We start from the raw sequence: 26,547 nt of genomic DNA, 5'->3' as shown, positions 1-26,547 counted from the left end.
GAAGAAGAAGAAGGAAAAGAGGAACTTTCCGAAGGGCAAACTAAATGATTCTCCATATTTCCCACTAATGATTCACCAGTTTCTTCAAATAGATGGATATAATTAAAACCGGTGCTTTCTCCCTTTTCAGCAAAATAGTGGAAGTTTCACAGCTCAGCATGAGGTCTTGTTCGTTATATAATTGGTTCACACTGATAGAACCACTAACACTTTTTTGTCCTCTGATGAAAATGTCCGACGCAGGGAACGTAAATCAATCAAGTCTTTTAAAGCCGTGCTAAGAGCCCCCATTTTCCTCAGCAAAGCTGTTAAAGTGGGGAGGCACGGGTGGCTGCTGACAGATGCATTGTGTGTGAAACATGCAATGCCACAACACAGATGTTGTCCTGAATCAGAGGCGGCCTTGGAGCTCTTCCTGCAGCGCTGGGATGGAAGATGTCCCCAACCAAGGCGTGATTGGGTGTCTGCATGTTCAAAGTAAACACGGAGTGAAAGTGCACCAGTTTCAGCCGGCCTCTTGAGTGCTGTCTATTTTGTTCCTCTGCCAGCAGATAGCTGTGGGTAATAGCGGCACACTTCAGCATCAGAGTGCTTCATAAAGCCGAGTCTCATTACTGATTTGTCTCAAAACAAATTCCAATAAACAGCGAGCCCTCCCAAACCAAAACCAACCTGTGACATGAACTAATGTAATCTTGATTAGCTTTAATGGCAAGATATCCACAAAACTGATCCACTGAAATTGTCATTCTGTGTCTACGAGCATCAGCATCATTATACAGAAGCTGCAGGAGCCTCTGACAGTAAAATGGAGGTAAAATACAAGTGGTCATTACAGCTGTGACTCACAACAATGCTTCAGTTTATAAGTATAAAGTATATAAGTATAAAGTGTTCCAGTGTGCCATAACATGACATTTTACATATATATGTATATCTGTATTAATTACATAAACAGTGCTTGTACTAAAATTCAGATGTGCTAAGCTTGATTTGACTATTTTAGCAAACATACGATATAGCCTATACAATTTCAGCGTGGGTCCTCTTGAAGTCGTGCATGAACTGACAGACCAACCCAAACAGCTCCCGGGAGTCTTGATTGGCTGGTTCTCCAAATTTCACCTGCACAACAGAAAACCAGGATTAGTTGGTCAGAGAAAAACAAAACACAACATCTAACAGCAATCACATGCTCATGCACCTTTGAGTTATTTCAAAATTCCCTCATAAGTCTAGTTTCATAAGTGAATGGATGTCTGGGTTATGCGTATTCTACCAAGCAAACGTCTTTTGGTATAATTAGCTCATATCCTGCCTCAGCATGAATTTGGTTCCTTCAGTGCACTTATACAATAAGGTAGAAATGTAGTGTTGAATTAATAGTTATTCTTAGGTGATTAGGGGTCATTGACATAAGAATGCTGGTAATTACTATCAAGCCTCAAGCTAAAAGTTAGCAGAGAGGGGCAGCGTAGCAGCTTAGTCTGCTAATTGGCTTATTACATGCTCTTGACTGGATAGGTTAGAGTTCTGGCTCAAGCCTACTGGTACAATTTCCTCATCGCTTTCTTGTCTCTGTTCACACAAGGCATTGCAAAATCAAATCAAATGCTTCAGGACAGTCATCTACTCCTTTGTTGTTGAGAAATAGCAATATTACATGTGCAGAACAGCTCTGAACCTAATGTAACTATTAAGGGCCTTGCACTTGAGACCTTTTTTTTTTTTTTACTGGATATATATTATGAGCCCTTTATTCTCTTTACATCATGGGAGGCCTTTGCAGTACATTACAAACGTTGCAGTTCTTGCACTCCTTTTATCAGTGAGCTGAACCTCAATGGGCTTTTCTGGTTTGTCCATCAAATGAAGGTGCAGGAGATTCCTCTTGAAGCCTCTGCACTGTCAGCACTCCTTAAAGCTTAAAACTGAAGAACGTCGCAATGTCTTACAAGGTCATATATTTATTAAACACAGTCAATGGAGTCAAACAGCATACTCCATGCCTGTGCAAGTGCAATTAGGAGTGTAAACAAATTCACTTTTTAGACAGAAAACACTCAAGACTTCAACCCGACGACTCCCTGCATTGCTAAATATCTGTGCATTAGATATTACTTATTTATCTTTTCTGTTTTCTTGAAAGCACTTTGCTTCCGAGCGCCGTGCTTCTTATGAATGCCTGGATACTAAGATATCTCCTGACTCCTCTGACTTTATTGGACAGTTTGGTTTGCTGCTGAGACGTCTCTTCACACAGTGGAAACAAGTATTTCAGCACCAACAGAGGAGCAGGTCTTCGTGTAATACCTTCAGCCCTACAGAGAAATACTGCAGCCACAAAAAAAGGCACGTCAACCCTAAATGCAACATTTTCTTGCAGACACACTCTCAGCTATCGTTCTTAGTGTGCAGGTTGGAGCTCTTTGCTTGTAGAAGCCAAATTATCACCCCCTTATCTGCAATTACTGAAGTGGAATTACATTCAATACATGGGCGCCTTAAGTATACCGTGCATTAGGAGCAGAAAGCGGTGATGTGACAGTGCTATGTGTAAGCTTTCAGTGTCAGTGTTTGCAATGGGTCTTGTAACATATTATGAAGCTAATCTTACATCAAGGCATGCAACATGTCAGACTTGTTTGGAAAAATCACCATATTGTGGTCCTAATAGAGAGGCTGCATTACTGCAAAACACGTTATGTAAAATGTCTCCCTTTGGTTGGTAGTTTGAAGGGCTAATGAAACCAGAGAAGCTACTATCAGAATACGCCTCTCTAAAAATCAACCCCCCCACACCTTCCTCCCCAAGAATGCTCATGCGCCTCTGTTTAATATATTTGCATGTTGGGTATTCAAGGGCATCATTATGAATTCCCCACCCTGTGAAAAGATCTAACGAAATATGACGCCTTTCCCCCAACCTGCTGCTCCCCTGTTCAACTCCCGTGGCCAGTCAGGCTCAATCATTTTCCATGATCCTCCTGGAGGGGTTTACTGTGTATGGGGTGGGGGGGTGGGTGGGGGGCACATGCACAATATTGGACCACAGTTCCACTCTAGTTATTATTCCTCATGTGATGAAATCTCAGGGTGGGGATGGGGGACTGTGGCTTAGCCTGTGTCCTCTTTAGACCCTACTGATCTAATTTTGACAAAACTTGTGTTCCAGCTTTTGATAAAAGTTGGAGGGACAATAAATCTTGTTGCTAAATGTCTCAAAGGATGCCTGCATCATTTATGGAGATGCATTCCTTTCAATGGCCATTCCTTTTAACCCTCCTATTCTGTTCATTTTGGGCTAACACTCATGAGGTTCCCGGTCACATGTGACCGGTAACATTGTATTTGATTATAAATCCACTATGATACATATTATCACCTAATGTGGTGTTAGATCTTTTTATCAACTTCTGCTCTTGTGAAAATGACAAGTTTTGAACTTCTATTTGCTATGGATGTGCTGTAGGCCTAATTTACCTGAGATCATACCATTCGTTTTTTAGGGAAAAAAACATTATATAGATATTATTTTGACTATAACAAATACTCAGATGAAACATATTGTAGTATTTATCACAGAGTACTTCATTTCAATGTTTTCCAAGGACACTGTTTTGAAAACATTTCAATCTTCTGAATAGTGGCAAAAAAATAGCATCTTTTGTGTTCCCGTCAGCATTGACCACTATGATTTAGCTAGTCATCCTCATGACATTTTCACATGGAAGCTAACCGTTCCTCTCAGGTGGGGATGAGGTCCAGGAAAAATGACCATTTTTGGACCGAAAGGTGACCACAACTTCAGCTGGGTCTTCTTCCTGACACCTGACACCTGACAGGTGGCAGGTGTCAGGTGACAGGTGTTGGCAGTTCCCGTGGTAGGTTCCCGTGAGGGTTGCCATGGAAGCCAAAAAGGGGCAAAGTTATGTGTGTGTGTGTGTGTGTGTGCCTTCTCAAAGACACCTACATGTTGGGGTGTGGGAAAGAAGTCTGAGAAATACTTTCCCGTGGGGGTTGCCATGGAAGCCAGAAAGAGGTATAAGGTGTGTGTGTGTGTGTGTGTGTGTGTGTGTGTGTGTGTGTGTGTGTGTGTGTGTGCGTGTGTGTGTGTGTGTGTGTGTGTGTGCCTGCTCAAAGACACCTACATGTTGGGGTGTGGGAAAGAAGTCTGAGAGATACTTTCCCGTGGGGGTTGCCATGGAAGCCAGAAAGGGTTATAAGGTGTGTGTGTGTGTGTGTGTGTGTGTGTGTGTGTGTGGGTGTGTGTGTGCCTGCTCAAAGACACCTACATGTTGGGGTGTGGGAAAGAAGTCAGAGAGATACTTTCCTGTGGGGGTTGCCATGGAAGCCAGAAAGGGGTATAAGGTGTGTGTGTGTGTGTGTGTGTGTGTGTGTGTGTGTGTGTGTGTGTTCACACACATCTGTGTCTGCTCAAAGACACCTGCATGTTGGGGTGTGAGAAAGGAGTGTGGGAATGTGTTTAACTCTATTTTATACACTAATTGTAGTCTTACCCATTCATTTCTAATGACCGGTCATTTGTGACCGGGAACACGATGGGTGTATACAAGTTAAATAAAACATTCAAAAATTAATAAAAATTCTCCAAATTTATTTTATGTGTTCAGATGCCATGTGTGAACAAAGTCATGGAACCTCATGACAAACAGATGAAATTAACTGCATTTTTTGGAGAGAAAACTTGTACACCGGTCAGATTTGACTGCGAACACAACAGGAGGGTTAATGTATTTACTATCGATCCATGGCACTAAATGTATAGTGTTCTTGTTTCATGAGGTGCACAAAGAGGTGAGTCCAGGTTATCCCTTGCTGATGTCTTATTAAATTTTTGTAGTTCGCAATGGCAAATAAATTACAGGAGCATTTTTATATTTTGAGACAATTCCAATGTTGACTGTGCAAAAAAGGCTGTGATATCGAGAAGATGTTTTGTACATTCAGTGTCTTGTATGGTGTTTTTAGTCTCCAACATCCTACTATCTTATGTTCAAGATGTGGAAAAAGTTTAGAGCGGGCTGGAATCGAATTGTGGGCCTAGTATAACACGATTCCCTAGCAGGCCTAAAGCTCACAGCATAGCCTATCATATCTCAGAGCTCAAACACAGCGAGAAGGGTAAGTGCACTCTCTATGATGATGGATTGTCCATGGAGGTATAGGAAAGGTGAGAAAATGAGCACTGCTTTTGTATTGATTGTTTTGGGTGGGAACTCCATAAAAAAGACACAGTACCTGTTAAAATGTCAAAGGGAGGCTCAAGCTCCATAAACCTCATCTAACCAGGTTATTGGCCGTTGAAAATGTTCTATTTTATAGACAACGTGATAAAAAAAAAAATACATCGGGATGAGTACCTCCACTAAATCTAATGATATGTGTAACAGGCCTGATTCCCAGAGCCAGAAATATGCTACAAGTACAACTCAGTTTGAAAATTTGTTTATACAATCATTACAGTCCAGGCCAGTTGAGTCAACATTTGAAAAGATTCTCTCCTGAAGTTATAAATTAGGGAGGCCTCTGATTTTGGTTGGATACAGCCCATTTAAATTAAATTTGAGCATAACGTATGAAAATGAATACCAATTAATTACAAAACATAAACACACCATTAAGGCTGTAGTACATGAGCAACTTCTCCTCCTCCATTGGTTTATCTCTCGCAAGAGATAAAGCAAAGAACCAAAACTGTGCTTTGTGGGCTCACCCAGTGCTTTGCTGTGAGCAGAGAACACTGCACAAGTTGCTCTAATAGTCTCTCTTTAATCTTTTGTCGGCCATTTCCCTTCATTTCATTGGTGTAACACCACAGGATGAGCTCTTCTCTCAGCAGCAAATGTTCGCCAAAACACACAAAATTACCCAAAGGAGATGGGCGTTTCACAGCTGAAAAGCAGAGGCATCCATCGCCAAATAGCAAAGCTTCTCTGATTCCTTACATCCCTTGTAAGCCCTCGTGGGCCTTGGGGTGCAAAGACTAGGTGAGAAAGAGGAAAGCGTGAGGACTTCTTTCTCTGAAATATAGATACGCTCCCAATGCAGGGCAGCAAGATAAGCTGACAAACAACAGAAAAGAGACATGTGGACGGTGCAGTGGAACAGGGCAGCAGCCATCCATCTCTGAGGCTGCACAACAGAGATATTGAAATAATAACTCAGGGATTACCAGTATGTCAGAGAAGAGTTTCTTCATCTGCTCACACTTCTTCATCAGCGCCGAGAGGTCTGCGTTGTATTTGTCAATGGCCATCTGCGGTGTGGGGGGAGAGTCCTGCTGAGTTTATTCATTCACTCTCGCATTTGATCATTCATTCATCAAACTGATAATCACTCTAAAATGTCGTCTTGCATAGTTCTTCTTTGCTCATCTGTAACTTTAAAACCTCTCAACCATCACATGCTGTTTGTATATCGCAATGTGCAAATTATGTGTAGATGTATGCAAATTATACAAATATGGATATGAATAAAATATATATCATGTTGCAAACTTAATGAGTTCCTGCAGATTTAAAGGATTTTTAAGAAAACATGTTTTGTCACCTATCTACTCCCATAGGTTTTATACTACAAACACGTTCCATATGGCAAACCGTGCAAAATTCTCTGGAGATTTATGCTTTCATTTTGCTTATTGATACTCTTTATACTTTGTGAAACATAATAACAAAGACCTGCATTGTATTTATTTGTCAGCCAGTGTGTACAGTAGAAACTCCATTCAGATTTCTAAATGCTCAGTATGACATGCTGATCATACATGCACACTCCTGTAATGATAAACACAGAAATGCAAAGCCAGACTAATCAGCTTATCAGCTGACAGCAATCCCATACATTTTGCAGGAAATGCTTCTTCTCTAGCTGACTGTGTTAACTGTTAATGAGTTTTGAGGTCAAAGTGCATATGGATTGCAATTCATTTTTACCCTCCTTGAGATTTCCTTTTCATGTATTGTACATGTATTACAGGAAACCAAGGGCAAATTTCCATATTGTGAACGTTGTGCAATTATTTTAATTAATTAATTAATTAATTAATTAATTAATGTTATTTTCTGTCTTTCTTTTTTTGCTGGATCTCATGTTTTAATTGTTGTGTTTTATTGCTTTGTCTCGACACCACATGCTTCAATAACTAAAATTTAAAATAATACCACAGCACTATGTTCAGTGTCACTAAATACATGGATAAATACGCACTAAGAAAGGCAGTATACTTCACCTTCAGGTCTTTGGAGAAGTTTGGGTGATGATCGCCACCATTTCGCTTCTTGGAGGTTTTTTTATACTGTATGACCTTCTGTAGTTCATTCTTCAGGACTGAAGCAAGACACACTTTGGTTAGCATCTATTATATTTGACCGCCGAAGCAAACAGCTGCTTTAAATAAGACGGTGTCTCCTGTGCATTCCTTTCAAACGCTGCGCTTGCTCATGCGGCAACTGTTTGTAAGTCATCATTCAGAAAATATTTATTGCATGGAGCTCATATATAAACACTGCGATGAAGAGTGTGTCAACAAATTACTCTTTCTCGACACACACATATAGATCTGGTAAATGTTACTATCCCTCTCCTATTACTTCCAAGTGGACAAATGACCTCTGTTGGCACAAAAAGTAGTGTTAGTATTCCATTTATGTCAGCATATTGAAGAGAAAAGGTCTTGGCCGTGATAGTAAAATGTGATCTACTCACCATCTACCTCTGCGGTCAGTCCTTTGATGGAGGCTATCCGAAAACAGAGGCACACAGAGAAAATTCAAGTTTCACTTAACTGGCCCCAAACTGAAAACTACCACACAGATTTTTCAGCTTTGATCAAATCTTGATTAGCTTATACCTCCTGGGACAGTTTCAAATTCCGCCAACTCCTGGATAAAGGCGACCAAGCATGGTTCATGCAACATGATCTGCTCAACAAGGGCATGGAGCAAGGTGAACTTTCTGTCTCTCCCACGGAGCTGGCAGAGCTGGGGGAAGAGAGAGCGCGCACTTCATAAAAACAGGGCAAGGACATGACATAAGAGGCAGAAAAATGTACGAATGTATGCCTGTGCTCGCGGGTGCTGGTGAGCACAGGGGCGCAAATGCAGCTTCGCACCCAAGGACAGCCAAAAAACAGAGGATGTTGATGTACAGAACCTTTTATACAAGAGTCAATGTGCTTGAACTCAGGAATGCATTCATTGTGTATTTAGCTACATATGTCAATAACTTTACCTTGAATTTTTTATATACTGTGCTCTATCTATTTGTCTATCTATGTATCTAGGTATGTAAGCCATGTCGTACTTGTCAATGCCACAGAGTTGAAATGCAAGAGGAATTCTATGACAGGCATTCACAGTCGATTTCTAGGTTATGTTGTTTACCGGTTGGAGGTCCAGGCCCCAGAAGACCCGAGATGCAACCACTGAGTATTGACTCTCAGATGCTAACAAGTTATAAAAAAAAAAAAAAATGTTTTTCTTAAGAGAAAAAAAAAAAAAAAAACATTCAGTCATTAATTTGAAGAGGGACTGTCTGAAATAACGACAAGTTGCCCCTCTCAATTAGATCTCAAAACACCTCTGAGGGAATTTGAGGCCTCGGCTTCATTAAGTGTAATAGAGGACATTTTACATCTGGGCAAAGAGTCCTGCGCCTTAAACCCTCCCGGTGGAGAACCATGCCCACCAAACAGTGGTAGAAACAAAAATCAATAGAAATGCAGAAACAAGATACCCAAGCACTCGGAATATGGAAACAAACTCAAGACTACGGTAAAAAAAACTATGTATTCGACAACTAATGAACCTTTAAAAAAACAAGAAAAAAGGGGTTTCAGGTACTGAGGTATGAAGGAAAGATGCACTGAGGTGAAACAAACCACTGCTACAGTTAATGGTAGTTCAACTCCAGGAGCCTCCAGACACTGGTGGCCACATGATGAGTAGTTTCATTTCTCCTGTGAAAGCAGACACTGATGCAATCACACAAGTGTCAGAGCGGCCGGGGCTGTGACCTCGGCAGACTTGGCCGGCCACAACAGCAGGGACAGCGGAGAAAAAAAATTGAAAGGAGACTCAGAGAAATCCTGTTGTGTATATCAATGAGTAGTCTTATTAGCCTAGCGCTGCACACTCCATCAAAGGTCAGGCATCGTCAGCGGAGCCCTACTTTAGTTAAGGACGAGAGGCGGAATCCCTTGGCCTTTTCCTTTCCGGCATTCTCGTTCAGGTAATTGCCGATGGCGAGGATGTACTCCAGCACGGAGACAAATGACCCGGAGTCGCACAGCTGCATGCACATTCTGATCTTCTGGTCAATCAGCTGAAACACAAACACGGGGACACAAAGTAAAGTCATTTCTTTTTTTTGGCAGTCCACCTGCACACTAGCTCTGCTTTTGATTCCCTCCGCACAACAAGTTTATGAAATTTGAGTTGAAAAAGAAAGGAGCTCATTTTCGAGCGGAGAAACCAGACAAAAATAGCTCTTGGCTTTATTGTTTTACATTATAAAGGTAAACAGCTATCTCGCAATGCCTCACTTGACCTCATGAAATGAATAATTTCACTAATCAGGGCCCTTGTTGTTATGCAAGATTAGGGTTTGGTATGCAATTGTGTCAAGTACAAATATGCCTCTGGAACAGCTGAAGATTTCACAGTTAAGGTGATACTGATGAACAAATCCTGTTTAATATGGATACGAATATTAATGCTGAACTTCAGGTGTTACAGTAGTGGAACAAGCTGTCTCGCTGAGGTGGGATTTTTAGGTTTTCTACAAGGTGGGCTGAAGCCGTAGAGGGAGCCCTTCCAAAGGTCCATACCAGCCAGGTGCAGCTCTCCAGCCATACGCTCCTGTTTTAAGAATAACCTCCTAAAGTCCACCAGTGGGACAGATCCACCCTCACAGAGCAATATGCAAATATCCATTTAGATTGTGCACCGGAGCATCCTTACCACCAAGAAAACCAAGTTTATATGGCTCCTAACATAAACAATCCAGATTATGAGGCCAGTTAACCTGCTCAAGTGTCCACAGATTCAAAGTTAGAACGTGTACAAATCACTCGAAAACAGGAAAAAGCTGCTAAATGTTGCATTACCATACATCACAGTTTCAGAATATCCCTCTGTCGCCACAAATGTACCTGCTGCTTTCAGTTTGGTTTCTCTACTCTCGTATTCGTATTAAATGTGATATACGAGTGTCGGCACACAGAGCACAATAATAGCAATTTAAAAACGGACCCAGGTACACAATGCAATGAAATCTGTCAACCCGAGAGCAAAGCTGAATACTGACAGAGAACGCCGCAGGTGGGGAAACAATCCCCAGGTGGTGACTTCTCCATTTTCTCTCCTTGAGCCGTGTCTGTCAGATGGCAAGTAAATCCCTCTTAATGTTCACAGCTTAGGAAGTCAGATATGTTAGGGAATCCAAGGACTTAAATGCATTTGGCAACAGAGAGGACCCCTACCTCTCTGTGTTTGAACAAATTGTGTTGTGAGACAGCTACATCAGTTGTGGATCACAGAATGGGGGTCAGCACAGCGTTTGTCACAGAGGAACTGCACATAAACTCCAGCTTCATCCATAGATGATGTTTTTTTTTTTTTTTTTTTTTTTTTTTTTTTTTTTAAACAAATCTCAGTTACATTGCAGCAAAGAGAAAAGTACAATAAATTTAAAAAAAGCCAAGAATAAATATAAACTTCATGAAATTTCTAAGCTTTCTGGTCTTGTCATCTAGCCAGCGTACAATGTTTGTCTCCAAGCTTTAGACAAAGAAAAATGAGCGTCAGACTCAGTAGATTACAATGCAATCGTTGTCGTCCATACGTTCCATTCTCTCTCAGAGAGTCAGCAGACGAGAGATTAGGAAAGCAAGCGCCGATGCTGAAAGTAACAGAGGCTTGAGAGAATCACATTAAAGAAAAAAGCAAACAAACAAAACTGAAGAGCTAGGAGGTATTTCTGTTGGGCTGTAATATCCTCAGACCCTACAGCGCCACATGAACAACGATGCTCTGGAAGAGTGTAAATGATTAGACTGACTAATGACGGACCCGGACTGTCTGAGTACTCTGAGGGCACACGCTTTTAAAAACTGACGAGGGGTATTACCATAACAAAAATGCTAAAAGTATGTATTTTTATTTTCATATTTAGATTTTTATGTATTTCTATTTATTTATTTATTTATTCATTAGCTGTGGCAATTTGAGAGTGCTTGCCTTTGCAGAGAAAAGTCAAGTATTTTGCTGAAAGAATTTAAATGGTGCCGCCGCTGCTCCAGTAGAACGAAGCCGCGGTGAAAGCATAACATTACAGCGGTCTACAGAGAGGGAGATTATGAAAGGCTACCAAAATGGGTGCAAAACACCTGAGCACTGTTTGCTGTTTTTTTTTTTTTTTTTTCCTTTTCTGATGGAGGTGACAGAGCTGTATATTTAATGGCAGCCACAGAGAAACGGAAGTTCATTTGATTAATATTCTTGCCTCTCAAATGAAGAGAGGTGTCTTAAATTGCCTCTCATGCCTCTCTGTCTTTGAAGACTTTTAACCAGGCGGCAAACACAAGAGAAACTACTTCACTCTCACTTCAATCAGAAAAGTCAAACTGAGGGGAAAAGCTTTTATGTTCTTTTTTCCCCTGATGTCCTTTTCATTTACATCTAAAGCCACGATGTATCTCGCCATTAGCATTTGCATTATAGAATACATTTGCATTCTTATGTTTCATCTCGTCTGAAGGTGACTGTGATTTCAACTGGGCCCGGGCGATATGGACAAAATCAAACCAAATACGTCGATACTGATGCTGTGACGATATTGTATGGATGACTATTGGTGCTTTCACAAAATTTCTACACAATGACATTTTTTGATAAGATATGATGACCTAGCAGGGAGAGGCAAATACCAGAACAGATACAGCTCTTTCCTTCTTCTCTAGCTATAAAACATACAATATAAACCATGAAGTCAAAGAAAAAAAGCTGTCAAGATGTTTTACTTTTTCTGTCTCTCTTTTTTGTTTTTCCTTAACTCCTACACACACATTTGCCATATGTATGCCTTTTCACTTATGTTCCAGTCTCTGTTTAATGTAATGTTTATGTCCAGCTATAGAACTGTGCGTTTGCATGTGATGTCATTCAGCGGCTATCTCTGTTAAATCACTTGTTGTGTATTTGTCTTGCTTTACCAATAAAAAAAAAAACAAAAAAAAAAAAAACAGGTTGAGACAATACTTAAGTCATATTCAAAATCCCAGGTGATACCTAGTCTTATATCACAGTATCCATATAACGTCAATATAGTAATTTTAACCCTTTCAGGTTGTTGGAGTGGAACAAACTTTCACACAGCTTAAATTTTGACTGATCTCCGGCCTTGATTCCAGAAGTGAGGCGGGTAACTCACAGGCTGCAGGTCGTTCATGCTGATCGGGAGCTCTCTGAGGGTCAGCAGCAGGTCCAGCTGTGTGCTCAGGCAGGGAATGTTGCACATCTGGAGCAAGGAGGAGACGTAAAAGCATCAGATGCGTGTGCACCCACGTACGGGCGCCCACTAAACATGCCAACAAGTTTTCTCTTTCGCGTGCGCACATGCACAGACACACACACACACACACACACACACACACACACACACACACACACGCGGGGTGCAATTATCATAACATCGCACAACCTATTTCCATGTGATTATTCAGATTTATTTCAAAAGCGCTGCTGCTGGGAGACACTTGAGGGAGATGTAGTCATTGGGTGGCTGCAGCTTGCTCTTACAGAAAGGGTTCTTCGGCGTGGAGAGCCCAGATTACCTCGGCCTCAAGTACAATGCCGCGTGCCTGTCGACAGGCTGATTTAACAGAGAAACTGAAGGCTTGACACTTTGAAACGATTGGCTGAGCTGCCTAGTCGACCTTTGTGTTGGTGCTAACCTCTAATAAATCACTCTGAGTTGTCAGACCATCTCGCTCATGCTCAGGTGCCTCTCCCAAAAGCCAAAGGGCGCCCACTCTGATGGATGGGTAAGGAAAAGATATTAGGATTAGTGCTAGAAATCGAGACCCATGTAATCATTTGGCTATTTTTGAAGATCGCCCGGAATGTGTCATCCTCCGCGGCCTCCTCTTGCACCGCCTCCTCATCCTATCACATTCTCTCACACATTTGGAATTTTTAATTGAAGGTTAACAGATCGGGCTGATCTTATGCCAAGATAGTAATATTATAATCCGTTTCCTGCTGAGGAAAAATTCGCACATTTGCTGCAATGATGGAAGTAATCAATTCCTCCAGGAGGTTTTTTTTTGTCAGTGCTGCATTCAGAAAACTCTAGTTGGCCAAATATAACATAAAGAAATGAATTTGGCTTGGCACGACTGTGGACAAGGACATGTATTCAAAGTTTCCAGCATGAGCATCACTCTCTGATAGACAGAGCACACAAAACACAGTGAAACCTCACGTGTAGTGAAACAAGAGGACGTGCAACACCTACATAGAGTAGATTCTATCTATACCTTCTTCTGGTATACATTTGATTCATTTATTGACGAGAGGGAAAGGTCAGCACATGATAGCACTACCATATTGATTTCTTTCTTAATGTGGAAAACGCGTTCCCTCATGCAATTGCCACGTCCTCCACACGCATCCTCATGTGAAGGTGATTACTCAGAACCGCTACACAGGTGATCAAACCATTTCCAGCTCTCAAGTGCTAATCAGATGATAATGAGAGCTATGAAATGAAAAGCGAAGTCAGAATTCCTCGCTGCAAAAGGATTTTGGCTTTTCCTTCATTTCTAACCACGCACTGTCCACTCCGCATCAACCTGAGTCTGGAATCTGGTATTTGGCTTGCAGAGAGGTAACATGACTGAATGCAATGTGGCTTTAGCGTCTAAGTAAACACTACAGACAGGATATTCAGTGCGCGAGTCAACGCGTGTGACCTGCGCAAGTCTGTTCAGTCAATAAAAATGCTCAAATGTAGCGGGATCTGCTGCAGACCTTCTTTAGTCCTGCTTTAACTTCGTCTTGCGCGCCGAGCAATTGTGATGATTCATGAAAAAAAATGAGACATTTTCTTTTGTAATTACTCCGGCCTTCAGAGGTAAATGTAAAGAAAAATGCGGGCTATTACAGCACTGCTGCAAATAAAAACCTTGAGTGAGTGAGAAATCATCCTCTAATCTTCGGAATTTCAACTGATGGCATCCCAGATACTGCTCTATTTAGTGCAATATTTTCACACCCACTTTGGTTAGCAGCGGAAAAGAGGGCCGAGAGTGCTTCGAGAGAGAGGCCCTTAGTTGGATTTGGCCTGCTGAATCATTAAGAGTGCACACAGTGTAATGAAAGGAGCCATTTGCCAGAAGCCTTTTAAGTTCCCTGTGCATGTAAGCAGAGCCCGGCGCGCTGTGTACATACTGTTTTATAACATAGGAGATGTTACCCCGTCTCGCTATTATCACATCCCGTATGCCTGGTGTCAAATATTCCTGAAAAGCACTGTGGGCCGATCCTGCTGTTCAGCTGCTACCCATTCTGCAGCCCTCTCCCGACCATATGGGTCAAATGGCTGCCAGGCATGCTGGGAGGTGATAACCAGATGAATGGCGCGATCCCGCCGCAGTGCCCGCAGTTCGTGAAAGCGCTGGCAGGTGAACGGAGAGTCGACAAAGCTTCTGCAAGGACACGCCGGCCGCCGCGGGAGCAGAAGCGTAACTTGCACGAGTTTCTTTCGACACCCATCGTACACGTGCCACAGGTTAGCACAGGATTTATCAGTGATTAGTGTTGATGATGACAATCGAGACAGTACCTCCATCATGTACTGGTCCACGATATGCAGCTCTGACACAGGGCCCTGGTGGGATTTGTACGTTTCCACGTCGTCTGAGGTGGGAACATACCTTGAACATGAAAACAAGCATTACATTAGCGGGCGATATCACCGGGAGGAAATCAAAAAACAGTGCGTTGTCACGTAGGGCCTCTTGAAACCTGTGAGAGCCTGCGACGCTCACCACAGTTAAGGATGGATTTTCTCTCTTTTCCTGTTTGGGTTTCATCAAGGAAAGCCTCTGGCATAAATTCAAGAGGCTGTGAAATGATTGCATTTCTAACGTAGGATATAATGAGCTACTTCCTCCGCTTTCATTTGGGAAGCAGAAGATAATTTCAATATTTTGATAATAACTAGCACATGAATTCATTATAAAAAAAAAAGGAGGCAAGACAACATTTTGGTATGCACTTTTCTTTTTGTCACACTTACATTTTGATACTTTTGAGAGGAAGCTCTTTGGTGACAGTCAATTTTCATGTATTTCAGTTTTAGTCATATTTGAATCATTTGCAAGTTGTTACTTTTAACGTAGTTTTCATTGACGAAAATTGCAGCATCAATGAAAATCAAGTTTTACTCTAAGTATGCTTTTTCATTTTACACATTTGTTTTCTCTGTGAATTCCTCGTCAAATTATTTGTTGGCGCTTTTTGGTGCAGTATTTGTCAGCAAAGGCTAATTTTTGTTCAGTTTTTGTCTAATTTTTGACCGGTTAAAAGTGTAGTTGATCAATACTTTTCATCATAAGTTTATCAGACAAAATTAACAGTACATCAAATGCACAAATTCAAATTACTTTATTACTTTATTTATAGAGTATATTTACTTCAGAAGTGTGTTTTCTGAGTGTACTTGACTAGAGTATTTTTCTCTTTTTTTTTTTTTGCAATCTTTTACTCCACTACATTTCAAAGTCAAATATTGTACTCCATTGTATTTCTATGAAGGTTGTCAATATTTGTTACTATCGAGCATAGCTTTGAGGTCAAATGCTGAATTTGTTTTGTTCTTTGTTCTAAAATGCGATTGGCCACACGCTGTGTTCCTCAAAGGAGGAAAACCAATCACAGTGCCCACTCTTAAAGGGGTTTGATGTAAAAAAAACCCCCAAAAAAAAACAGAAATACATCATGCAGCTTTGTGAAACAAGTGCCAGCACAATAAAATGCATCCGATCCATTTTATTATTTTATTATTAACAGCTAACCCAGGAGAGGTCAGTAAATTTGTGCAGCAAAGTGATTCTACAAGCAAGTCGGTGCGTTCATTAGTTGGTTTCAGAGAATTACCGCCTTCTGTAAAAGCACTGCAAAAACAATACAGTGATGCATTGATAATAATAAAAAAAATGTACCTTTGAGTATTTTTAAAAGCAAGTACTCCACAAGGAGTATCTGTACTTTGACTCAAGTAATGTGGTTGTGTACCACTGGCCAACTGGTAGTCCACTGACTGCATAAACTTGAAAAAACTGAAAAACATTAACAGTCGCCGTGCATAAAGTGACAGCCACTGGCAAAGACGCCTCGAGTTCTCCAGCTTACTTTCATGTAGCGAGGCATATGTTGTCATGTGGCTTCCCAGTGACCCGAAGAAACGCAAAGGATTAAAAGCCATGTAACATTGATGGTCCTCGCTGGTTTCCGTGAAGCGCAGGGACGCTGACGGGAAAAGCTGTTCTCTCACTTGCGCCGAATCTGAACTCTGCTCCTTTAAAAATGGGCACACTCACGCGCTCATGTTAGTGCGTTCTGACCCCAAACCAAAGACATTCACTCTTCCATAAGCCAAGCTATGTGCCACTGGAGCAGCACCAACCATTAATATTGCAGCTCCTGTTGGGAGTGGTTCTTTCAAGATTGTATTCCTCAGGCCCACGCCACAGCGCATTAAAATATATATTACGTTTTCATAGAGTAAATATAATCCTCCACACGGTACATTACATCACCCAGCGCTTCCTAGAGGTCAGCCTCCAAAGCCACTGAGTAAACTGTAGGGTAGGAATCGGAAAGCATTTTACCCGCTTTCAGTGTTACATTCCTTAGGGCATGTCAATAGTTTCCATCTCCACAAATAACCCAAGATGAAATTTTTATAAGTAAGCTGCTTTGGTAAGAGGTTCTGTCATCTGCTCTTTAGTATTAGAGCGCTGTGAAAACTGTTGTGCAATCGTGGTTTCCTCTTCATGTGAACCGGCAGTGGTTTCCCTCGTCTGTGTGAATGCTCTCATAAACTGTGTTGCTACACGGCTGTGATGCTTTACTGAACGGCTATTGCACATGAATTTGTCTCTAGCATTTGTCTCTAGCATGTAAAACATATACTCGCCTACCACGGACACAAGCAAAGGTGTTTTTCACCTGTCCACTGCCGTTGTGACACCGTGTGGAAGGAATACAAATGTGGTTATTTTTTGGCACAATGTCATACCTCCTGAGGGAGGTGATCTGCTCATCAGACAGGCCTCCGTCATCCTCATTAACGATGAACAGTTTGTCCTTCAGCTCTCCCGGTTGCACTGGAAAACTTTTGAGGAAAATATCTAGAGAAACGGGAGAGTTACAAAAAAAACAAAAAAAACATCAGCGCACTCAGTGGTACATGAAAGCTTCCCTCCTGACAGAAAGTCTCCTTAGCCGGCAATGAAATGACTCAAAAAGCATTCTGAAGACAAAAGGTGCTTTGCTTAATTACTTTCCCTCAAACGCCTGAGGGAATGCACTCATTTGCATTCTATCAAATCAAAACTGATGTGAATCCCACCCCCCACCCCACCCCCCCAAAAAACGCCTCTGTATATGCAGCAGCTGAGAAAAACACAATTCATTAGTAGACGGCAACAAGAATCTTATAAAATAAATGGGATGAAATACTCATGGCAGTCAGACACTCAGGCCTTGATTGGGTGACACACATTTCAAGGATAATTTTTGGCAGTGCTGTTCAAGCATCCAAATTTCTTTTGTTAATCTTGTGGGGTTGTCTACCAGCCTGCATTTAAAACCCACTCAGATAGCGATCCGCACACCTCTCTTTTTCACAATGAGCATTTTTGCTTCTGTTGTGTCATGTTCGCAAACAGTTGCGATGCATTCCCTCACTACAAGGCCGGGCCGCAGCAAACACTTTCTCTCCCCTGACTTTTATCAACCTGAATGCTTGCGGAAAACACGACAAGACATGCAAAATACCCACTGCTGTGGGTAAAGGCTGACTTTCAGCAATTCCAAATGCAAAGTGGGACTCACATTGCTGTATTAAATTCATCAAACTGATTGAAAATATAGTCACGATTACGCGGATAACATAAGCGTGTAAAATGAGAAACAATGGAGGTGGAGGACTTTAACCAGCGTGCCTCTCAATCCTTGACACAAAAGAACTAAGATATAATTGCTTCCGTGGGGCCGGCAAAGGCTTTCATGTCACATTTTCAAGTCAAGGAACACACTCTTCAACCTCTATTCATGACATTGTGATTAAACAACAAAGAAGATATTAAGAGTGCTACCAGCGCGTTTCCAGGGAAAGCTCCGGCTCTCTCATCTCACCGCAGACGAGAAGTAACTCACAACTGCAAATCAAGCACTCGGTTGATTGGCACTTGGACAAACTGGACATTGCCCGGGCAAATTAGAGTATGGAGATGGAGAGGGTCTCCCGCTGAGCTCCGAGAGTCACAGGTGTACTTTTAATTACAAGTCAGACATTTTCAGTCATTAAATAGACAAACTGGATCAGCGCTCTCTACACAGCCTTGATTAGATACTGTGCACTGGGGGTCTCGGGGTAAATAACCATATTAATTAGGCACATATTCTTAATAGGCATGCATCATGATCACACAAAACGGAGCCCACACCGAATCTTATATTAGAAAACCTGCTCTGTGTGATATTTCACTGATCATGGGGAGGTATAATCACGGTTTAAGCAGTGGCGAATTGCTCTTTACAGGGACGTGCAACGCGCGCGCGAGACGGAAGGAAGAGGCAGGCGCGACCATTAGTAGTATGGAATCCACACATGAACAATGCCTCTCTGGATCTTTGATTGGCTCAGAAACTTCAAGTATTTTGAAAAGAATGCAACCACAAAGCCACGGCGAGCTGTAGCACTGTTACCAAAGGTTGTTCTGCATTACTGTGCCGCACTTAAAATACTGTAAACAAGTCTGCTGTGGGTGGATCATTAGAATGATGTCCTATGGAATATAGTATGAAGAGTCACTGGTGTGCCTGCTCGCCCACAGAGACCGAGCTCCCTGCCAGAGAAAACCACTTTTAATCACAGTAATACAACCACCTGGTTATGCAGTCTAAATCCATCTGCCTCTGTGCGCGCTTGCAAGCAACATTATGTACTTAATGTCGCTCTGGATAAGAGTGTCAGCTCTACGGCTGATGCTAATTAGCAGTTATGAGATTGTTCGTTAATTATTGATCACACACTTGCCATATTATCCAATTGAGGTGGAGTCTAAATATCTACTGAGCTGTTGCGATCTTTGTAAAAACAATGCAGGATTTTGCATGCACACACTCACTCTCAGTGTAATGGGATCAGATGAATAAAGAGTGTGGCAAAGAATGAGATATGAGATGAATAAACAGCACAAATTTAGGCGGGTTTGTGATGACAAACATGCAAATGAGCACAAAGAGAGAGAGTGTGTGTGTGTGTTTGTGTGGTGTTGGTGTGCATGTCTTTGTGTGTGTGGGGGGGCATGCAAGAAATAGAGACAGAGAAAAGAGAAAGAGAAAAGGGATGCCCTATTAACACCCGAAAAAAAAAAAAACTGTGTTTGTTTTTTTCACATCTGGCTTCAATGAGGACTCTATCCTACGGGAGCTATTTTTGTTGTGTAAACAGGCAGAATCTGGCCACAAATCTAGCCTCAGTCCACCACCTCTGGTCTCATTCTGTCTATTAACACCGAAAAAAAAAAGTCTCATCAGTTTGAGCTTCCGTCAAAGCCAGATGCAAAAAAAGCAAACAACAACAACAACAAAAAAAAAACACATATTTGATTGGTGTTAATAGGAACAAAGAGGGAGAAAGCACAAGAAAGACAGTTTCTCTTGTTCCTCAAGCATCTAAATTTTTCTGAAGCTTGCAGCAGAATGATGCATGGCCTGAGGTTGCCTGCAGGCTGTTGTCGCTCAGCTCAGATTCCTGACGGAACCAAAGTTTCCAGGTCAGAGGGGAGTACACCTGAAACGGCGGGGTATCTCATATCAGGCAGGAAATCACTGCCGTTTTCACACAGTTCCCTATCCATATTTTATGAATATGTGCACTCTAATTATGTTGCCAGTCTGCATGCTTGTACTGATTCCATTTAGCAGCCCGGTGCCGCATCAGGGATGTCTGTATTGCTTCACAGATTCTGTGAACACCTATGAGAAGAAGTTTCTGAAATGTTCTCCCCTTTGCTTTGACTCTTGAAATATGCAAGCCACATACATTCAGTTAATCAGAAGTGAAAAACCATTAGATGAGCAGCAGAGAGTGTTCCACTTCACAATAGCATGAATGGGTAATACAACACTGGTAGATAAGTGACACACTGCCCCCTGCAGACGGATGCAGGCAAGGAAAAACTCTGTTTTACAACCAGGGTGGCATCATTATGGCCACAGCTATCACTAAGAAAAAGGAATAAAATGGTATCAGTTATTGTTACTTCCTAAGAGAGCCACTGAGTCAGCTTCCTCTTAAATAGACAATTAAAGTCTAATTTCAGAAAATAAAGAGACTGATTTCATCTGATTTATGAAAATATCTATCACTCTGTATGTGTGGTGCTTCCCTCTGCTGGTTGTAAAAATTGGAAACTTGTCTCACCCCACAATTTTCATTCATTGGAGGAGGAATGAGCTCAAATGACAAGTTATTATAATCTGATTTTGTAGAGAAAGCCTCATCATAAAATGATGAGAGAACTATCTGCTGTCTAGGACATTTGTTAGCACCTTATATATGATTCACCCCAACACTCAACACCATATTCATTGATACTCACTGAAGTTGTGCGCAATCTTCTGGTCGAGAATAATGTGCTGGGTATTACCCGAATCAGCAACACCAATTGTTCCCAAGTCTTGAACAGCAAATTGCTCATACAAGCGTGGGGTGTCAATTTCAATCCTCCTGGTGCTTCTTTGCATCCAGAAAGATTTCGCAATCTGCTGGGAAACAAATGAAAAAGATATTGGGACAAATCTATTTTGTGTGGAGGTCGGTGTTCAGATTACACAGAACAAAGGAGGAGTAACCGCAAATGCTAGACGCAACAAAGAATGCAGCAATTCCCCAACACGATGCAGTACAAGAACAATGAAGTGAAACTAAGTTGAGAATGACCTTTCTGTGTTTACATTTAGTTCTCACTGTAGAAAAAAACATACATAAATAAGATTAAATACATCCTAAAGACACATTTGTGTAAGCTTAACGCTGAACTCTGTGGTAAACGTAGTGTCTTCTGTAATAAAAAGTGACATCATTACCGTATCTGAGCCAACTAGGTCCCAGTGGAAGGCCTTAGTGTTTGGTTTGGTTGGATTTTTCTTGAATCTGATGGGTAAAGGTGGAGGAGCTGGGATCATTGGGGGTGGTGGTCCCGCCTGGGTTGAGGAGACAGGTTCAGGGAGAGGGCATTGTGGGACCATGGAGGAGACAGAGCGGACAGGGGAGGTGGGTGATGAGAGAGGAGAGGAGGGTGTGAAAGCAGTGGTGCGAGGTGAGCGTAATGGGGTTGTGGGTGGTGATAAGGCAGGACCAGGAACAGCTGGTGACGGGACAGGGGATGAAGGCATAATATTAGCAGACTTAATGCGCAGTTTGGCCACAGGCTTCACGGTCTCGGCCGCAGGACGACTCTGACTCCCGTCGCCAGCTGATGCACGATTGCCACCGAAGGAGATGGGATCAGAGTTTGCATATTCAGCTGGAGGATCACTTTGATTCATATTTCTGTCCACCACTTGTCCACCACTAGACCTGGACTCTACATCAGCTTGTCCTCCTGCTGGCAGTGTGTCCTCTGCGTCTTCGTCTGTGTCATGACCTTGGAGATCCATCACTCCCATGTGCATGTCTTCAATTTGGGACTTCCTCTTCCACTCCAAACACAGTTTGTGAATGGCCTGGACCCAGGCATCCCTCTCTTGTTGGAGAGCCTTGGAGTCTTCTGCTTGTTCTGATGCAGGCACACGGAAGCTGCAATACATCAACATAACTTAACTCAACTTCCCTTATTGGCTGTATGAGAGCCAGCTCTCAACATCACTGTTTATATTTATGACTTAATTACTCAAACAAGGCTACATTGTGCAGAAATGTTAAAATATATGGATGGTAAAAGTTTTATTACATGGCTGACTATACTCACTATTGCTAGGCTGTAAATTCTGCTTTAAGAAATACAGCAGGTACTACAGACAAGATTCATCAACCACTTCCTGTTATGATACTCTTATGCTCACTCACTGGTACTTATTTTTGTGGGTGGCCAAAGTGAAAGTGTCTAGGCTGTGAGGTTTCTCTACGCTGGTGTCTCCGTCTGACAGGTGAATCACAGTGGTCACCGTGGAGGTCACCTCACCATCTGCAGGTCCCCGACGCCCGAGGGGGACCAGGGTCAGCTGGCCAGGGTGCAGCTGGACCTCATATCTGGAACAAAATAAAGCTTGACTGATACTTCATGCACATCCAAGTCAGATTAAGATATATTTTGTAACTAGGACTGAATAACTGTAACTATATATGGTGATAGTTATCTTATAGTTATATATAACTGTAACTATAAGCTGTTGTTGCCCTAAATGTTTTTTTTCCCAATTGTCTTCTTGTTCTAGATAAAATATTATATCAAACCAAGTTTTCTACTACCTGATAGACACCATTAAAATTGACAAACATGCTTATTTTAATAAATGGAAAGTTAAATTTGGTCTCAACCTAAATGATAGCAAGCCTGTTTATGAACCATAATTAATTCAGGCCTATTCTGAGATGTTAAATACTACACAGGAAAATTAAAGACATTCCTGAAATAAGTGCCACCATTTTTTTTTTTTTTTTCACAAATTGCTTCTACACCTTCCTAAGAACTGTCTAAAATGTCTTCCTGTTATTACTGAAGATCTATTGTCAGAACATTTTGATGGGTCCACCACCCCCTGGTCACTAACTTGTGCTGTACATTTGCTGTGTATTAGCTGTCATTCTGTAGCAGTGCTGGTTTAATGAGAACACACACATACTTCACCCATTTGAACGACGCCAACCCCCCTCTGTGCAGGAACAAGACCCCCTCCCGAAGGCTCTTTGACCCTGGAGACTGATGAAGTGTTTCTGCGTTGCCATCAGCAGGGTGCCCGTATATATTCTCATAGATTATCTGATTCACAAGCTGCATGATCTACACAGGAACATGACATAAAAAGGTCAGTGATAAGTCTTATTTAAAGCACCATCACCTATAACCCATGCTGTATGCTTTCGATTTTTATTTTGGCTAAAAACTACACGTCCAACGCTTAGAAAACCACATAGTGTTGACGGTTTAAAGGGTCCTTTTACCTTTCAGGATCATAAAATCACTGATCAAGCGTAACTCACTTTGTGCTTGTCCTCCAGTGAGGTGGCCTCCAACTCATAGTCGTGACGTCCTTTAAAGGATATGGAGAACCTGGAGCTGGCCCCGGCCTCACAACTCTTAACCTGAGAGAAGGGCAGCTGCCGCTTGACGATGCCTTTCTCTATGCTGCACAGCATTTTAGTCTTGAAGTCAATCTGGATGCACACACAGTATTACTGTATTACTAACTCACATATAATTGAGATGGTGTATATTATTGTAAAAATGCAAAGACATCATGCACACTACTTTTAAATGCAGGATTTGCATTTTGAGACAATGCACTTGATTGCTGTGGAAAGGTCATTTGACCAAAGCACAGCACCACAAAAAAGCTTATTTTCTTTGGTACAGATGCTCACCTGCAGAACCCGTTTCTGCCACCTGTAGCGGCCATGTTTGTGAATGCTGAAGTTGTACTGTTGTTGTTCCTGTTACAGCACAAGGAAACAAATACCCAGTGGGATTACACACTCCACTCAGCAGCATTATTAACTATGTTACCCCTAACTAGGGCGGTATTTTTATAAGTCTGCTTCCTGCTAAGATGTGGAGCAGCAGCCAAAAGCCGTCTGCCACTTTACTTGCTCTAGATAGGAATATAGAAAGGATACAGCCACACAAAACTGGCAACAAGACGGGATTGTTTCAAAACTGATCAAGCAAGACGGGCAGCCTGTTAACACCACATAGTATAAGGAAGAGAAGACGGTGCCATGTAGGACAGAGGACTGCCATTTGGAGGGCAGGACTGCACAAGGTCTTCAGTAGCTTCAAAGTAGTCAAACAGGTCAATCACCGATAAATTTAAGGAAGCATTTTTTTAACCACCAAATGAAATGTTGCATGTTGTCTTGATCAGATGGTTAAGTTAAGCCACTGGCATCTACAGGTGTTCCAGAGGGATAAAAATGTCACTGCTCACTCATATCTATAGTGAGCAGTGACCCAAAGTCAACAACTGAGACTCGTGTCAGCGAATGCGACTCTGTTATTGTCACAGTTGAGCGGGTAGGCGAGCAACAAAATGTCTTTAACTGTCTTTAACATCAGCAAGGCCGACTTTTTATGCTGGTCTTCTAAATCTGTAAATTTGTGATGACCCAAGTAGACTAATTCCGATCCAAGAAGTTTTGTGTTTGTCCACCTCCTTAATCGCAGTATGGTGACCCTTTCGGAAACGCCCCATTATTGTCTTTACTTATGTAATAATTCATTATATTGGACATAATCTTACAATCTTACAATCATTAGTAATGTGAATATAATAAGGCTTGAGGTAGAGGCATATAATAAAACAGCCGGAACTGAGTTTAGAAAATTGAAGGAAACCAGACCAGTAATCCCAGATACGCTGAAGACAAACTCCTGAATATCCACAAAATGTAGAAGGTAAGACAAAAGCCCAGGTTGTGTGTCAGAAGCTGGGTCACAGTACCTCCTCAGCCTGGCTCTGCTGTTTGAACAGCTGCAGTTGGTCATTTCTGGCCAGGTCCAGGGCGTCTTCGATGGACAGCTCGCCGCTCTTGACCATGTTCATGATGCTGAGCTGCTTCTCGTTGCTCAGCTGAACAGAAGCACAACCCCATCAGGGAAAGAGAAATGATGTGCATGTGGATGGAGTTCAATTGTGGTTTGTGGGGTTAGGCCATTTTGTTTGATTGAAAAGTCTGGGTTCACGTTGCCCAGTGTGTACTCTCTTTTTCAGTGTATGGGAAAGAATGTCATGTCAAACTTCAAAGCAAAATCTAGCACTTTTACTCTTGCCCTGTTTACTGGAAAATCTACAAACCTCAGAGAGAGAGAGAGAGACGTAACCCTTTTCTCAGATTGCTGGACTTTCTTTGGACCCTCTGAGGGCCTTGCATCCGCCAGGATTATTGAAACAAAATTTCACTCAAGTGTTGCCTTTCCATGTTGTGTGTTTGCCAATAAGGAATGCAAGACTAAAGCAACATATTTTTCCTGCTACACAGAAACATAGAAAGAGGTCAGCATGCATCAGGGCTCCTTGTGTCATGAAGAGGAACCATCATGCTGCATAGTCCAATCAGCACCTGCATCTGCAAACCTGTTCTATTACAGGAAAATCCTGCATTGGTTAAACAAATTAGTCACTGCCTGTCATATTTCTGAGTAAGAGTCAGTTCATTACAAAGAAATAATGAGAAATAATGACTGAAGTGGAGTGTGAATTGAGGAAGTAAAAAATCTTGATAGTTTCCCCAGTGCTTCTGAGAGAGGAGTTAGTCTCACCTGGTTTCACACAGTCTGAGCTCACTGAAACTTGTGAGGGAGTGTGCTCTGAAAAGCAACACTATATATACTTGACACTGTTGCTTAGTCATGTGCAGAGGCAGTTACTCCAGGCTTTCATAAACATGTAGCGTAGTGCAACAAGTCCTGTCTGACTGTTGCTGAGTAGTTTTACGTACCTAACAGAGCACAAACTCCACTCTTACCTGCGGCAAATCAGTGCTGTGTTTGTCCATCCTGGATAGGTTGGCTTTTTTCTTTGGTCCTAAACTTGGCATCATTACTCTTTAAAATATATGCCAAAGAAAAAAAAAATCCATACAACTGCTCCTTTGTTTCAAGATTTTTCGGTGGCACGGCCTTCACAGAGAACTACTTCCCTTACTGGAAAACAGTGTGAGGGAAAACCTGCGTTCCTCTTTCCCCCACCCTCTCTGGGCTCACATTTCACTTCTCCTAGGTAAGAAAGGTGAACTACTCTGCAGTCCACGCCCTCTGAGAAGGTGAGGCCTGGAGCGCAAAACCTTGCAAACGCTAATGTCATCTGTCATGTCTCCACATGTGTGTCATGATTCTCTGCTGTTTGACCAGGAGAGGCCGCTGTAGAGCTTTGTGTACATTCACATACATGCAGCGGGGTGTTTGTGGAGGGTGACGGCGCGTAGGGAGATTCCTGAATGTAAAATACACGGGGAATACCTGCCTTGTATCTGTCCTAACAGTCGCTGTCGTCAGTAAGAGTG

The 26,547-nt window shown here is 42.0% G+C and overlaps 1 protein-coding gene across 1 annotated transcript; it reads right to left on the bottom strand.

Annotated features, from left to right (window-relative positions):
- Positions 1-699: 699 nt before the first annotated feature.
- On the bottom strand, positions 700-26,221 carry LOC115362531 (formin-like protein 6). Its single transcript, XM_030056490.1, has 17 exons — positions 26,011-26,221; positions 24,987-25,115; positions 23,911-23,979; positions 23,530-23,703; positions 23,172-23,329; positions 22,396-22,578; positions 21,414-22,125; positions 20,927-21,089; positions 17,332-17,443; positions 14,872-14,962; positions 12,457-12,543; positions 9,196-9,348; positions 7,877-8,006; positions 7,732-7,764; positions 7,256-7,353; positions 6,197-6,280; positions 700-1,125 (listed from the first exon to the last, which is right to left on the bottom strand). The coding sequence occupies exons 1-17, from the start codon at positions 26,083-26,085 to the stop codon at positions 1,024-1,026; spliced, it is 2,553 nt and encodes an 850-aa protein (XP_029912350.1). The 5' UTR covers positions 26,086-26,221; the 3' UTR covers positions 700-1,023.
- Between the last annotated feature and the right edge of the window lie 326 nt (positions 26,222-26,547).

Source organism: Myripristis murdjan, chromosome 7, assembly GCF_902150065.1.
Source record: "Myripristis murdjan chromosome 7, fMyrMur1.1, whole genome shotgun sequence".
Taxonomy (NCBI): domain Eukaryota; kingdom Metazoa; phylum Chordata; class Actinopteri; order Holocentriformes; family Holocentridae; genus Myripristis; species Myripristis murdjan.
The sequence above is the reverse complement of the archived record's forward strand: the minus strand, read 5'-3'. Positions and strand labels throughout refer to the sequence as shown.